The 17012-nt window shown below is 37.4% G+C and overlaps 1 protein-coding gene across 4 annotated transcripts in view; it reads right to left on the bottom strand.

Annotated features, from left to right (window-relative positions):
• The window catches only part of PLEKHH1 (pleckstrin homology, MyTH4 and FERM domain containing H1), a 68599-nt gene that overhangs the window by 25942 nt on the left and 25645 nt on the right, over positions 1–17012 (bottom strand). For all 4 annotated transcript variants that reach the window (XR_012486520.1, XM_074290446.1, XM_074290447.1 and 1 more), the window contains exons 5-9: positions 11679–11762; positions 9562–9643; positions 8715–9469; positions 3252–3330; positions 1265–1356 (exon numbers count right to left, since the gene is read on the bottom strand). Coding sequence is in view for 3 of the 4 variants with exons in the window: in XM_074290446.1 (XP_074146547.1) it covers positions 1265–1356; positions 3252–3330; positions 8715–9469; positions 9562–9643; positions 11679–11762 (1092 nt within the window). In the remaining variant the exon portion in view is untranslated. The remainder of the gene's footprint in view (positions 1–1264; positions 1357–3251; positions 3331–8714; positions 9470–9561; positions 9644–11678; positions 11763–17012) is intronic.

Here is a 17012-nt window from a genome sequence, read left to right as displayed (position 1 = left end):
ATGTTTTCAATCAGTCCTCAGATTTCACAGGGATAATGATCCTGGAAATTGGCATGAAAATAAAAAACAAATATAAATGTTAATATGTAGAACCTATAGGAAATAGGAGGTTAGATTCCCATAACTATCCAAAACTAAAATTTTTCATTAGAGATTGCTGAAAATATATTATATATATATATATATATATATATATATATATATATATATATATATATATATATATATATATATATATATATATATATATATATATATATATATATATTTTAAAACAAAATGTCAATTCTAATAATATGTACTTTTCCTAATAATAACCATGAAATAGTCCATAAAATGCAGTACACAAAATAAAATTGCTAACATGAAAGACATTTTTTTCTTGCTGGTAATTCCCTAGAATTCTATGACCTTTTGTGCTAATATCTCAATTAATAAATCATTTCAGACAACACTACACCGATGTAAACCTTGGTCACCTTCTGAAAACCAAGGGAGATGTTGCTGGGACTTTAGTCACTGCTGTTGGAAGATGCTGGAACTGATGAATTCTTGACATCACCTCTGTCACTCTAAATGCATGGGTAGCTCTTTTCAATAATAGATGAACAAGATCAATGAAATGCTTGGTGGGATACCAGCTACTCTACAGACTTGCCTCTTGTTTTTTTCTCTACTGCATGTAGTTTGCAAATGTGTGCCATTGCCAATATGAAAGTGAAAATGAGGTTATTAATAAAGTCATGTAAATTCATGAAGTCACAAAAATTAAATATGTGAATAGTGATCATTTTATGTACTTGAGGATATGTATCAGGGAACATTTCACGGAAGAGGGAGCAGTTGAATTGGGATTTAATGAATGGGTTTAGGATTCAACAGACAGAGACAGAGATTAAGAGGGACTACTAATTATTTACAATCCTGATTTCCTCGACCCAGTTTTTTGTTTTCTTTTCACTCCATTTTTCGGTTTTTTTCTCAAAGAAATTTTTAAAACTTACTCCTGAAATGGACACACCTGGTCTGGCTCCCAAAGACAAGTGAACGTATTAGGGGTATGCTAAGTGGGGTCCCTACCAAGGACTAATTCTCTATGAGGACTATGGGAAATGGTACCCAGTACTGAGGAAATGTTATAGTCCTGCTTAGAGATACACAGGCATGAAATCCTGACCTTAGATATTCATGCCAGTCTTACCAATCCAAGATTCAGAGGTCTTCTCTAAAAGGGTGTAATCATCACCAATTCTTGTTTCCTTACCCCCTTCAGTGTGGTGTAGACAGGCACATGGAAGTTCTGGTTGACAAGCTTGGAGAAGGACCCAGGGGAGGTGAAGGACATAGAACCTGAGGCTGGAGATGGGAAGAGACATAACTCAGAAAGGGTAGTGGTAGTGCAGAGCACTCAGCTTGCAACCAGGAAGATTCATCTCAAAGAGTTCAAATTTGGCTTCAGATATTAAGTGTGTGAACCTGGGCAAATCATTTAACCCCATTTGCCTCAGTTTCCTCAACTGTAAAAAGATTTGGAGAGGGAAATGACAAACCACTCCAATATCTTTGTTAAGAAATGGGGTCATGAAGAATGACTGAAACAACTGAACAACAACACAAAGGGAAAAATGGGACATGACTTTAGAAGGCTGGTTTAGAGAGACATTTGACTTATTTTTAGGGCCCAGACTAGGAAGACTTGGGGGAAATAATGCCCTTGCCTTTTTTTTCTAGGCCATGAACTGCATTGCAGTATATGGGAGAAATAGGAGATTTCAATATTAGCAGAAAATCAGTGGTCTTCTTTGTCTTTTTATACCCAGGGAAGCAGCATGTCAGTTTTAAATAAATTATTGACTGACTGAGAAGCTTTTACTTTATCCTACTCTCTTTTCCAGTTCTCTTCAAACCACAGAATGTCAGAGTGGGAAGGAACCTCAATTATTACTCAACCCAATCCATACATGAGCTCAAATTTTTCTATGACATTGCTAATAAGTAATTACCCAGCTTCTGCTTATAGTTCTTCAGCAACAGGGAACTCACACCTGAGGTGTCTCCCTTCCATTCTTATCTTAATAACTCTCATTGTTAGAAAACCAAACTCTTAAAGAGATTCCTCCACCAGAATCATCTCCAAGGTATAGAAAAATCAGGGTGATGGCTCTTTGGGAGTTTCCTAAATTGCTTCAGAAACCAGAAGTGGAATTAGAGGGGCTGCTGTTCAGTGTTGTTGGGAAAAACCCATTCTAAGATTAATATTTAACATACATCATCAACTGTTGTATTGTCTTATAAAGTGCCTGTATTAGAAGCTATAAGAGCCAGACTCTAATGTTGCCTTGATTTTAGGCAAATTCTTCAACCACCTTATCTGTAAAATAAAGAGAATAGTGCTTTACTTCACAGGCTCAAATCCATGTGAAAGTGTCATGTAAATGGTAAAGTATTAATGATACGTAGCATGGTGTAATGAAGAGAACTAGTCTTGGAGTTAGGAACCCCAGGTCCTGCTTTTAACATATAACTGGCTATTTAAATCTGGGCAAGAAGTCAGTGCCGTAGGCAATTCTCTAAACTATAAAAATTGTAGAGAATAATAACAAGAAACACTAGCAATGTACACACACATATACACATATGTATATGTCACTTTTAAGATTTGCAATGTTCTTTACACATTCTATCTTATTTCATGTTTACAACAACCTGATAGGTTGATATTATAGGTGATAGGTGCTATTATTATTTCTATTTTACAGATAAGGAAACTGAGGCAGAGTTTAAATGACTTGCCCATGGCTACCCAGCTAGCATTTGAACTCAGGTATTCTTGATTCTAATTTTAGGTTATTCTTTATACAGGTGAAATCACAGGTCTAATTCCTAGCCATTCTCTAAATTATTGGTAGTACCTCTATTTCCCTTCCTCAATTATTAAAACAAAAGGGCTAGGCTGATCCACTGTCTCTTCCCTTCCCTTTCTCACATCCTCAGATCACTTTTTTGTACCTCTTTTTCATTTTCAAAGTTGCTATTAATAATCATTTTCACAGCTTGCTTTCCTCTGCATTAAAATATTAGGGTTGGGGAGTAGGTTGCTGTTTTACTTTAATATTTCCTGGTCCTAAAGTACCCTAAAAAGAGTACTCTTTCCTAAAATCTCCTTTCTCTTTCTCCCAGAGATAGCAGCATCTTTCCTATTCCCACCCATCCCAATGCTCCCTTGCTCTCTAGGTAATTTGAGGACTTACCACAGGTAGAAGCCTCATTTCCAGGAGACATCTCAGTCAGCTGCATGCCAGATAAGGCCACAGCATAAATCCGACTCTCCTGAAATGACAGTTCCTAATTAGGATTGGCCCTCAGGGCCCCAAAGGGAAAAAAACCCATAACTTTCTAACAATTGGACCTACCACAAAGTGGAATGAATTTATTTTGGAAGCAATGGAGGAATTTAGGATAAAGCTAGATGACCACTTGTATGTTGTAGTAAGAATTCTTTGTTTAGGTACAAGTTTGGAACAGCATTCTGTCAATTTTGAAATTCTGTGATTCTCTGAATACTTTGGGCTGAACCTTATGCAGCTCTTTGATGGGAAGGGTTTTCTTTTTTTAACTGTTGTTTTTTGTTTTTGTTAAGCTACAAAAAGCTAGAAGCATTTATTTCTAAATCCTTGATATATTTAGAATCATTATTAGGAATTCTGGCATTCTGGCAGCTGAGGGTTAAATTAGGTTGAGCAGTGGAAGGATGAAGGTAAGGGTACCTGAAGGGACAGGGCTGAGGTTAGAGAAGACAGAGCCAGGTACTGAATTTGTTGGGGAAGAGGGAGAGTGACCAGAAGACCCATAGATGACAGATAGATATTATCTGGCATGCAGCTGTCTGAGGTGTCTCCTGGAAGATCTGGGCAAGGATACAGTGGGACTTAAAAATGGGAAAGTTGCTGAGGGATGGTGACAGAGGGAAGTCTGTAGGTGGCAGCAGAAGGCAAGGAGTGGACCTGCTTCTTTTCTATTTGGTGTTGGGTACAGAGGGCAGATGGGGAGGGATGGGGAGCAGCCAGCCTTGGAGTGTCCAAGAGCTATAGTATTTTCAGGAGAAAGGTAGGTTTCAGTGAACAACAGGGGGAAGGAAAGTAAGAGGAAGCAATCTAGATAAAGGGTAGTTTGTTAATAATGGAGGAAGAGAGAAAGAGACAGAAACAAAGACACACACAGAGAAAGACAGAGACAGAGAGAGACACAGAGAGACAGAGACAGAGTGAGACAGAGACAGAGAAACAGAGAGAGAGAGAGACAGAGAGACAGAGAGAGAGAGATAGAAACAGAGAAAGACAGAGACAGAGAGACACAGAGAGAAACAGAGACAGAGTGAGACAGAGACAGAGAGATAGAACGGAATTAGCTAGAACTAGGTAAGGAGAGAAAATCGGGTTTAGAAACAGGATGGAAAGGGAAGGGAGCCCAGGAAAGATGGACCTATCCAAGTGCAGCTGTTCAAGCTCTCTCAAGCCTCCTTGACATCCACTGCCAGTGACCATGTCCCTCCAGACATCTTACCCACCAAAGTAGATAGGAATGAATGCCAATATACTAGTGGAGGAAGAAGAGTTGCTCATTTCCTCTTTCCTCCTCTCCCAACCTCCATTGCCATTAAAATCACCCCCTTATTTTGTGACAGGCTGCTTTCCCTCAACCCTGTGGAGAAATGGGGTCAGCAGAAATGTCAGTGACCAGAGTAGGGATGAAGGAGCAGCATCCCCGCTCCCAGGAGAAAGCGGATTCTCTCTGAATATGGTGCCCGAGGAAATGCTAAAAAGCTTGGACTGCTCCTGCCCCAGTTATGGCTGGATGGGGGTGGGCTGGAGAATAGGACTAAACAAAACTTTCTCCTATGGGCATGTAAAGCTGAACAAGGGGAGAGTGAAAACTGAGACTGGTGATAATGGGGAACTCAAGATCTCCCTCAGAATACTGTAATGTGATTAGGTAAGAGGAAGAACAAAGTGACTATTCTCTCTGAGTCATTTAGCTATTTGGAAAAAGACTCTGAGGAGCTACTTAAAAGGCATCATTGAGTGTAGAAAAGATTTTTTCTTATACCTCGGATAATACCCAGCTCTGCCTTATCACTACCAAGGACTGAGTTAGGGGAATGGTTGTAGTTTGTGAAATTTAAATTAGACATAAGGAAGCACTTCCTTATATCAGAATGCCCTCCTTTTGATTCTCAGTTGTCTTCCTACAAGAATTTAAATGTAGTCCTGCCTGAAAGTCAAGTGAGGGGTGGGGAATAAATTCTCCTGACCTTGAGATGTCCCTTCTCAAGCTCTGAAAGTGCAATTCTGTAATAATTAACAATTGGCAGGGGTACTAATGTTCTCAGCAATGTTTAGACTTTACACTGGGTTTTCTCTGGGGAAAGGAAATTATGAAGGCTTGAATGTGTAGGGATGGCTGGGAATTGTGCACACGCTGAGAAGATAACACACAATAAATCTCACTCCAGTCCTTGCTGATTCCATGGGACTGAGAGTCCCAGGTGAAAGTATGGAGGGTGTGATGGAAACCTTTATCTCTTATTATCAGCACTTTTTCTCCACAGTCAATTAATTGCTGCCCAGCATGGGCTGTCAAGAGCATGCCTTGCATTCATACAGGTACAAACCTATCAATTAAACCAATGAAGATAGGACATAGGAGCAGCTGTCATCCATTCCTGTACAATACGAATTTGGGTGAATGGTGAAATTAGACTTGTTTTTACTTTACTGACACATTTATGCTTCTAGCTACTTCTCCTGCTCCAGTCTTCCCTTCCTTTCCAAGCCTATGTTTTTTGGGAAATTTCTATTTAAAAAGCCATTATCTTATTTTTGATTTATCAGAGATATGTCTATCAATGTCCAGCCCAGTGGAATACCCTCCCCCTCCATTTTATTCTGTTCTACCTTTCCCTTCCCTGAGAAAGTTCCACAAAGCTGCCACATTCTTTAAGGCAGAGATAAACATTCACTAGCACACCTTTGGTACCATACCCCCTTTGTTTCATAGGATCATGGTTTTTAGAACTAGTTATAGATGAGGAAGCTCAGGTAACCAGTCCAAGATCACCAAGTAGTAAATGTCAGAGGTGGGATTTGAACCCCATTTCCTTAATTTTGTAGCTAGTGCGCTTTCATTTAGAGCAGGGGTTCTCAAACTACGGCCCACGGGCCAGATGCGGCGAGGTGAGGACGTTTATGTGGCCGCTGGGTTATGGCAAATGGGCTGAGAGGCAGAGACAGAGTGTGTGTTTTTTTTTGTTTTTTATATAGTCCGGCCCTCCTGCAGTCTGAGGCACAGTGAACTGGCCCCTCTTTAAAAAGTTTGAGGACCACTGCTTTAGACTATTATCTCTGTTTAAGGACTCTATTTCCCTTTTCCATATATATAGTATATGTAGATATGCATATATATCAATACAATATATGTACACATGCATACACACATATGTATATATACATATTTATATTTATCTCATTCTTGCTCTTATGTATATAGTATATGTACACATGCATACACACATATGTATATATACATATTTATATTTATCTCATTCTTCTTGCTCTTATGTATATAGTATATGCACACATGCATACACACATATGTATATATATACATGCACATTTATATTTATCTCATTCTTGCTCTTAGCTAGCAATCACTATAAAGATAATTACTATAATAGAATAAGGCAGGGGTTCCAAACCTAGACTCTATGGATCCCCAAAGAGATCATGGACAGATTTCAGGGTGTCCATGAGCCCCCTGAAATTATATTTTTGATTTCACTAATAGTTGGTTTCCTTTGTAATTGTGCACATTTTATTTTATACATTTTTATACATTTTCCTCAGACAACTAAAAAGATCTGACATATAGATAAGAACCCCTAACTTATAATATGACTCTCCCCAGTATGTATTTGCATTTGTTTGTTTATTTTACAAGGCAATTGGGATTAAGTGACTTGGCCAGGGTCACACTGGGAAGTATTAAGTGTCTGAGGACAGTTTTGAATTCAGGACTTCTTGACTCCAGGTCTGGTGCTCTATCCTTTGCCCCATCAAGCTGCCTCCAGGTATTTGCATTTTTAAAGAGTATTCTTTAAAAAGAGGGTTTCCAACTTTACTCTCGCTCTAATATTGAATTACACATGCAAAAATCCTTATACGTGTGGATTGCATGAAATTTGTACAATTGATCTCCAGTGATTCCTAGTGGACCTGGTAGTTGTTAATTATACAAAATAGCAGTCATCAGATTATTAGGCTATAATGGCCTAATAAAAACTAATTAGGGGAAGCTTTTTTTTCAGGGAATACTAAAATGTCAGGTAAGTCATACCTCTACCATATATTTACTCATGGATCATATCCTGGACCTCAGAGGTCGCATGCTGAATAACTATACATTAAGATAATTAGAGGAAAAACCTGTGGAACAGAAATTTTGAGAGAAGGCTATCTACACAATGCTTTGTCACTGGGGAGTAGACTCTGGGCACTGGCTGGGCTTGCAAAGAGAAGGTATACCCATGATATAGAGGTATCACCTTTCTCCTATTTCTAGTAGTTCATTTGCTCTGTCCCTAGGACAAGATCTGATGAAAATTCAGTTAGTTAGGTGAGAAAAGAGGGACCATGCTATACTATATCAGCATAGCAAGATTTGGAGTCCAGAAGGCCTGGGTTCAAAGCCTAAGTAAGCATCTTAATAGTAATTCAGTTTTCTGACCTCTAAGATTAAAAGTTTTTGCTAGACGATTTCAAACAGATTTCCTGACTCTAAATCTTACTAGCCTATCAATGGTTGCTAGTTCCTGACTGAAGTTGTAGCCCTCCTCCATCTGACTGCTTAGCTCATATACACAATGTTCATTGTGGCATAGTGGATTGAGGGCTGGTCCAAAAAGGAAAAAGACTCCACTTAAAATCCTATGTGACCTTGGCCAAGTCACTTTACTGATGTCAGCCTCCGTTTCTTCACATGTAAAATGGGGTAAAAATAATACTTGCCCTGAATTCAGAAAACCCTGGAAAGATTTATAGGAACTGATGCTGAGTGAAGTGAGCAGAACCAAGAGAACATTGTATACGGTAATAAGAAGATTATAAGATGATCAATTGTAATGGACTTGGCTCTTCTCAACAATGAGGTGAGTCTGGCAAATTCCAATAGATTTGGGATGGAAAATGCCTTCTGCATCCAGAGAGAGAACTATGGAGACTTAATATGGATCACAGAATAGTATTTTCACCATTTTTTTTCATATTGTGTTTGTTTGCTTGGTTTTTTTTCTTTCTCATAGTTTTTTCTCTTTTGATCTCATTTTTCTTACACAAGATGACAAGTTTGGAAATACTATTAAAAGAATTGTACATATTTAACCTATATCAGATTTCTTGCAGTCTTGGGGAGAGGGGATGTAAGGGAAGGAGAGAGGGAGAAAAATTTGGAACACAAAATCTTACAAAAATGAATGTTGAAAATTATCTCTATATGTAGTTGAAAAAAAAATTATATAAAAAAAGAATAACACCTGCCTCGTGGAGTTGTTGATAAAGAAAACATGTAAGCCATTTTGTAAACCTTCAAATACCAAAAATACTAGCTCCTATTATTAGGGTTATTCACTCTCCACAGAGAAATGAACTGAAAATTCTTACCCAGGATGGGAACTGGTGTAGAGGGGGTGTAGGAGGCTTGTTCCCCATCTCCATCTCCCTGGTACTAGATTTCTCCAGCTCATCTTCTAATTTAGAGGTTGACCCGCTGGCTTTGACTTCTTTCTTATCAGAAGAGGGCTCTTCTGTGTCCATCTTCTCAGATTCTTTCCTTTTCTTCTGGTCAATGTCTGTTTCTTTCATGGGAAGGGTATGGATTTGGGAGGTCTGGAGAGTACTAATTTCAATGCTCACCATGTGGTTGAAGCATTCAGTTCTCATCTGGGGCTGGCTATAGCGCCGCTTGGCAAGTTGGATGCTGTCCCGGGGGTTCCGGAAAGCACGAACCTTTGGCAGGGTCATGCTGCTACCAAGGACTCCTTCCTTGGCTGGGAACCTCAGCTTAATGGGCATCCCTCTCTGGAAACCACCTAGGATTTCATCCAAGTAAGCTGATTTCTGTAACCCCACAGTATCTCTGGGAGAAAGTTGGGGAGTCTTGGTCTCTGGGATTTCTCCACAAATGATTCTCCCAGAACCTTTCAATGTGTTGCTTACTTTAGGAATGAGGTCTTTGTCCTGCTGGGTTACTGAAGAAGGTAAGGAAACAGCTGCTGTCTGAGCCTGGGAAGTTATGCTGCCTTCCATAATTCCTCTCTGGCCTTCCTGATGGATACCTATCTCTGAAACCACAGAATTATGCTTCGACTTTCCCTGGAAGGACCACAGTAACTCCCCGGGTAGCACCATGGAGAGATCTGGAGATAGGGAGGAAACAGACAGGTATCCATGACAATGGCATCTTGGAGTTTCCCAGAAAGCTGTCCCCAGAGGAGACACTGCTGCCTACCTCCCAAGGCTTCTTGAAGTGCCCTCACTTGCTCTACTAGGCGCTGATTGTAGCTTTTCAGGTGCTGATTCTCCATCTCGAGCTGTGCAAAAAGAAAAACATTTATACATAAACTTTGGTTTCAGCTGTAGATTAAACTAAAAATGAAAACTACTATTTGGCCTTTGCTCTCTTCCCAGGACTATCTTTTTATTATTTTCTCTTTTTTATTTTTATTATTTTCTCTTTTGATCTTGTTTAAAACATCTCAATTTAGATTCTTTTGCCATTCCAGCCCGCCAAGTTTGGGGGAGTCAAATTTCCTGCTTTAGTAAAGTTTTATGAAATGGTCACTGATAGGACTATTAATGCTAGAAATGACCTGAGAGAGACCAATTCAAATGACTCCTTCACTTTGCAAGTCACTCTCTGTCTCAGATTCCTCATTTATACACAAACAACAGTTGTTTGCAGAAGCTCTTCTCTGGGAGCAGTTTCCTGAGAAACTCCAAGATGCCATTGCCTTTTACACCATCAATATCCTCCTCATTTCTAGGTTTCTCCATGGTGACCCATGGGGAGCTACTTGGACTCTACAGGGCAAGTATAAGAGTTCAGTCCCCATTCTGAAGGCAAGAAAAGAGATCTGGATCCTCACAGGATCAAATGAATTAATAGATTTCTATACATTGTGCTTTACAGAACTTAAAACACTATGTTAATTGCTTTATTTTTATTATTATTATTTTTGTTATTGGATAAGGAATCTGAAACCCAGGTGAAATGACTTGCTGAAAGCCTTACAACTAGTTAATTAGTGGCCCATTTGAGAATAGAACTCAGGTTTCCTAACCTCTAATTTAGCGTTCTTGCCTTACCCTACATTAATTATTAGAAAAATTCTGATAAGAACATATTAATTACACTGATTGAACTGTGCTGAACCTTTTTCTAGTTCTTAAGCACTCAATACTTTAATTGAAATCCTGAGAATATTGATAATAACACTTTAACAGTTTATAAAATATTTTATTAACATCATCTTATTTTATCCTTATAATAACCTTAAAAATAAATGATATCCAAGAATCAGAGAATTCTGAGAATCTAGTCTCTGACACAAATTAGGCATGAGATTTTGGCTAAATCACTTTCTCTCTCATTTCCTTACCCCTCAGATTCTGTAAAACCAAGCTTCAGAGCAGCTGTTCACCAACACTGGTAGTCAGAATCTCCATATGGTTGAGTTCTTTTAGCCAGTGAAATCACAGAGACCAGTCAATAGTCATAGGTATATTTAAGCACCAACTATGTGCCAGGTACTATGCTAAGCATTAGGAACTCAAAGAAATCCAAAAGTAGGACTCTGCTCTCAGAGAGCTCACAACTCAGATCTAATATTAATAATTATTATTTCTATAAGGCCATATAGTAGGACACAGATGGCAGTAGCAAGCACATGACGGGTGGGTTTGGTGGGGCTGTGACCTGCATTTTGTAGGGATTACCCACATTGATAAGATCACAGATTTATTGGAGTATAAAACTTTGAAGTTTACAAAATACACTTCTCAAGACAACCCTATTTAGTAGATAATACTATTTTATTATAGACTACATAATAACAATGTTATTATATGATAATAAATATGATCAATTGTTAATATTAATAGACACTATCATTAATTTCATATTATAATAAACATTAATTTAACATTATATTAATATTATTTAGGTATTATTATTCCTATTTTTTCATATGAAGTGACTATGGCTTAGAGAATTTAGGTGATTTACCCAAGATCCCCTAGTTAGAAAGTACTGAAGGAAGAACCTGAAGCCAGATTTAAATTCCAATTTCTCAAAATTCAGTATTCTTTCTATTAAAAAGTGGCCAAGTTTTACCAATAGTCAGAGATTTGTCCCTAGACACTCTCTTTCTTGCCTTCCTTCCCCCCGCCCCCAAATAACATTATTTAAAGAGAACATAAGACTACAATTTAGAGATCTGGGAAAAATTACTTCATAGAAAATGAAAAAGAGAGCATTCCACAATTAGAATTGAGTGAATGGTTAACCACCCCAGAGCCTCTCCCTGTTTCCTCTTTGAATTTCCCAGGACCAGATGATAATTGTACCTCTCCTAACTTCATGGTCACCCATTCCTTGATCTTTGCGGCTTTCTCTTGAACAGTCTTTGCATCTTGAACTCTTAGCTGCTTCTGAAACAGAAATCACCATTGATCAGAACTGGTTATCAGTTTAATAGAACTTTTAGCATTAAGGAATGGGACATGTTGGACACTTGAAAGGAGAAATCAAGGAAGATGTTCTCAGACAACCTTTTGGAAAAAATTAATCCATGGGAGATTGTAACTGCTCTAAAATACTTATTTGTCTTATATAAGTACTAAGCAGCTGAGTAGCACAGCAATATTGGACATAGAGTTGGAAGATCTTGGTTTCAGCATTCACTAGCTGCGTGATCCCAGGCAAGTTTTAATCTCTATATCCTCTGATTTCCTCAACTATAAAATAGCATAATAATAGCATCTATCTACCTAGGTTTTTGTGAGGACCAAATGAAATAATACTTATAAAGAGTTGAGTATGTCTGGCACACAGCAGGTACTTCATAGGTCCTTGTTCCCTTTCCTCTCTATCCCATACACATGGATTTTTAAAATCAGTAAAAATATTTTAATTGGGTGTTAGAGGGATTTTTGTGGAACTAAAAGGTTCATAAGATCATGAATTTTGAAAATTGGACTTGATGTTGGAAAATTGGATCATTTAGTCAAACACTTTCATTTTAAAAATGAAGAGGCACATTTCTCAAATCTTTGGAGGGCTGAGTCAAATTTCTAAGAATACAAGTCATCCCTCAATGAATAAGTGATCAATAGGCAATTTTCAGATGAAAAAATTAAAGCTTTCTATAGTGATATGAGAAAATGTTCTAAATCACTATTGATTAGAGAAATGCAAATTAAACAACTCTGAGGTACTATCTCACACCTATCAGATTGGCTGATAGAAAAAGAAAATGATAAATGTCGGTGAAGATGTAGAAAGTTGGTGGTGGAATTATGAAGTGATTCAACTGTTCTGGAGAGCAATTTGGAACTATGCCCAAAGGGCTATCAAACTGTGTATATCCTTTGATCCAGTAATACCACTAGTAGATCTGTATTCGTATACAAAAAAGGAAAAAAAATCTACAGGTACAAAAATATTTACAGCAGCCATTTTCATGGTGGCAAAGAATTGGAAATTGAGGGAATGCCCATCAATTGGGGAATAGCTGAACAAGTTGGAGAATGTGAATGTAATGGAATACTGTTGTGCCGTAAGAAATGATGAACAGAAGAGGGATTTCAGAAAAACCTGGAAAGACTTCCATGAAGTGATATTGAATGAAGTGAGCAGGAACAAGAGAACTTTGTACACAGTAACAGCAAGATTCTGTGATGCTCAACTGTGATGGATTCTTCTCAACAACACAATGATCCAAGACAATTCAAAAAGACTCATGATGGAAAAATACTATCCACATCCAGAGAAAGAACCATGAAGTTCGAATGCAGATCAAAGCACACTATTTTACCTTTTTCTTTGTTGTGTTTTTTTTGTGGCTTTTTCCTTTTGTTCTGTTTTTCTTTCACAACATGATTAATGTGGAAATATATTTACATGATTGCACATGTATAACCTATATCAGATTGCTTGCAGTCTTAGGAATGGTGAGTGGGAGAAAGGGAAAAAAAATTGAAATTCTAAATCTTATAAAAATGAATGTTGAAAATTATCTTTATATGTAATCGGGAAAAGATAAAATACTATTAAAAATAAAGTACAGAAGAGATAAAAAGAAAATATACAACAAAATTTGAAGAGAATTAGAGAAATGATGCAACTTGCCCCATGTCATACAATCAGTACCTGGCACAGTCCCAATTAGACCTTAGGTTTCTTGCATCCTATTTCAGAATTTCTCCTCTTGAATCATGATGATTTGTACTGGAGAACACTAAACTTTAATAGTAGGATTCACAAGATTCTATTTAGATTGTAATTCCCTTTGAATTTAAGTATCATCATATAGTTTATTAAGTTACATAATCAGAAAGGTAAGGGAGAAATTTAAAATTAACCTTTTAGGAATCATTAACTATGGAAGATCAATTAGAAATTAAGTTCAGATATCTGAAAAAAAAAAAAAAAAAGGAAACTGGAATTTCGGATGAAAAAGGTCATTTTATTCACTCCTCTCTCCCTTCCCCCTCCCCCAGGAACATGTAACTTTTTCTATTCAATCAATTAACATTGTAGGAGAGAATAGTATGGTAGAAAAGTTGAGTTGAGAAAACCTGGATTTGAGTTCTGGCTCTGGTACTATGTGTGTGAATTTGAGTAAGTCACTAAATAATAATAATAATAAGAATTAATTTATCTAGGGTCTCTGTTCCCTTCTCTATAAAATGAGGGTGATGGTACTTCTACCAGCCATCTCAAAGACTTTCTTATGAAGGAAACACTAAAATGCTATGAAAGTGTGAGCCAGAATTATTTAAGAGAGATAAATACATGAACAGCTGTACACAATAACTATCCCAAGAAAATTATAATAAAAGTGCTGTAGAATTTCAGAGAAGGGGAGCATCATTTCCCACTGGGGAGATCACAGAATGCTTCATGGAAGAAGAGGTATTCGAGTTGGGCCTTTGAAGATGGGATAGAATTTTGTCATGTGGATATGGGAAAGGTCATTCTAGCAATTATCAGGAGCACTGGGTCACTAGAGTAGAGAATGGATTATAAGTTAAAAAGAGAGAAAGAGGGAATTGGTCACAAGGCTATAGCAGTAAGCCATGTATCAGGTAACAGTGGTTGAAAATGGGGTAAAGGTACAGGGGTTTGGAAGGAAAGTGTGGATTCTAGAGGCAATGAAGAGATATAATCTTTGGGTTTGATTCTTATTTGAATGTTAAAGGCCTGTGTGGTTAAAGGATGAGGGAGGGAAGAAGCATTGACTAAACATCTACTATATGCAAAGGCACACTGTGCTAAAGGCTTTACAAGTATTATCTTATTTGAAACAACAAGGTAGGTTATTATCCCTATTTTATAATGAGGAAACTCAGGATCACACTGCTAGTGATTTGAATTCATTCATGATTCCAGGCCAGAGCTCTGCCTATTTCATCACTTAGCTGCTTCTAAGGAAACTGGAATTCCAGGTGAAAAGAATTCATCTCAGATTTTCAGCTTGGATGACTGAAAAAATGGTGTATCATTAATAAAACTAGAGAATACAGGAAGAGAGGAATTTTTTATTTTTGTATTTTGGCTAGGGTGGGGATAGAAATGAGCAATGTGGCTTTGAACACATTGAGCTCGAGATGGGATGAGATATCCAGGTGGAGGTGGTCAGCTGGAAATTGGAAATGAAAATCCGGAGAGATTCAGGTTTAACAGCCTTTAATATATTAAAAGTAATTGCTGAGCTATGGGAGTAAATGAAATTGTTCTGTATAGAAATAATAGAAAAGGCAGTTCTTTGCTGAATGCTTACATTTAAAAAGAATAAGATAAAGATGAAAAAAATATGCATCAGAGAGAGATGAGAAGAACCAGACTGGCATCATGAAAATCAAGGAAGGAGAGATTTTCAGAACAGAAATAGGGATGTTCAGAAGAGGATTAAAGTTTGGAGAAAGAGATAATGGGCTCCATTATGGACATGTTGAATTTGAGATGTATATAGGAATCTACTATGTACCTTAAGAAGGTAATTGGTGATTGTAGACTGGAACTCAGGAGATAAGTAGAAAAGGGAGGTCATAGAGAAAGACATTAATTTTTTTCAGTAAAGTATAAGATATAATTGTTTCACCTTCATTTTTATCTTCAAAAATTTTCTTAGGAGTCACATACCTAAACGTTCCTCAAGTCAAATCAAATCAACAAGCATTTATTAAGTACATGTGCCATTCTCTGTGCTCAGTTCTGAGAGATACAAAGACACAAAGGCAAAAACAATGCTTGCCATTGAGGACCTTAAAGTTTACAAGGCAACAACATGCAAACAACTATGTATAAATGATATGTGATAAATTAGATATATTATCAAGGAAGACACTAGCTTTAAGTGGGACTGGGAAAGGCATTAGGTAGGATTTGAGGCAGGTAGCATTTGATCTGAAATTTGAAGGAAGTCAGAAAAATCAGGAGGCAGAGATGAGGATGAAAATTATTCTAGAAATGAGAACCAGCCAGTGAAAATCCCTGGAGTCTGGAGGTGGAAGGTCTTTTGCAAGAAACAGCAAGACCACCAGGATTACCTGTACTGAACAGGGTTAAAGTATAAGAAAACTGGAAAGGGAAGAAGGGACTTTAAAGATTATGAAGACCTGTAAAAGCCAAACAAAGGATTTTAGTTTCCAATTATTTTTTGGTCTATTTTCACCTGGCTTTTTATTAAATGTAATTTTAATTGCATTGTGGTCTGAAAAGGATGCATTTACTATTTCTGCCTTACTGCATTTAATTTTGAGGTTTTTATGTCCTAGTATATGGTCAATTTTTGTATACGTTCCATGAACTGCTGAGAAGAAAGTATACTCCTTTCTGTCTCCATTTAGCTTTCGCCAAAGATCTATCATATCAAACTTTTCTAGTATTCTATTTACCTCTTTGACTTCTTTCTTATTTATTTTGTGGTTTGATTTATCTAATTCTGAGAGTGCAAGGTTGAGATCTCCCACTATTATAGTTTTGCTGTCTATTTCTTCTTGCAGCTCTCTTAATTTCTCTTTTAAGAATTTAGATGCTGCACCACTTGGTGCGTATATGTTTAATATTGATACTGCTTCATTATTGATGCTGACCTTTAGCAGGATATAATGCCCTTCCTTATCTCTTTTAATTAGATCAATTTTTGTTTTTGCTTGATCTGAGATGAGGATGGCTACCCCTGCTTTTTTGGCTTTACCTGAAGCAGAGTAGATTCTGCTCCACCCTTTTACTTTTAGTTTGAATATATCTTCCTGTTTCAGGTGTGTTTCCTGTAAACAACATATAGTAGGATTCTGACTTATGATCCAATCTGCTAACTGCTTCCTCTTTATGAGGGAGTTTACCCCATTTACATTTATGGTTAGAATGACTAATTCTATATTGCTTGCCATCCTATTAACCCCTGCTTATGCTTTTCTCCTTTCCTTCCCTCTTACCCCTTTACCCAGTATTAAACTGGTGAACACCACTTGCTTTTCACAGCCCTCCCTTTTTAGTATCCCTCCCCACCTTAAAGTTACTTCCCTTATTTTACCCCTTTTCCTCACAATTTCTGTGTTCCCTTCCCCTTAGCTTACTCCTTCCCTCTCACTTTTCAATGAAGTGGAAGAAGTTTCACCATAAATTGAATATGTCTATTGATACACACTATGTTCCTCTCCCTCCTTTCTTTC

Source organism: Sminthopsis crassicaudata, chromosome 2, assembly GCF_048593235.1.
Source record: "Sminthopsis crassicaudata isolate SCR6 chromosome 2, ASM4859323v1, whole genome shotgun sequence".
In the NCBI taxonomy this organism is placed as follows: domain Eukaryota; kingdom Metazoa; phylum Chordata; class Mammalia; order Dasyuromorphia; family Dasyuridae; genus Sminthopsis; species Sminthopsis crassicaudata.
This window is presented reverse-complemented; position numbering and strand designations above follow the sequence as displayed.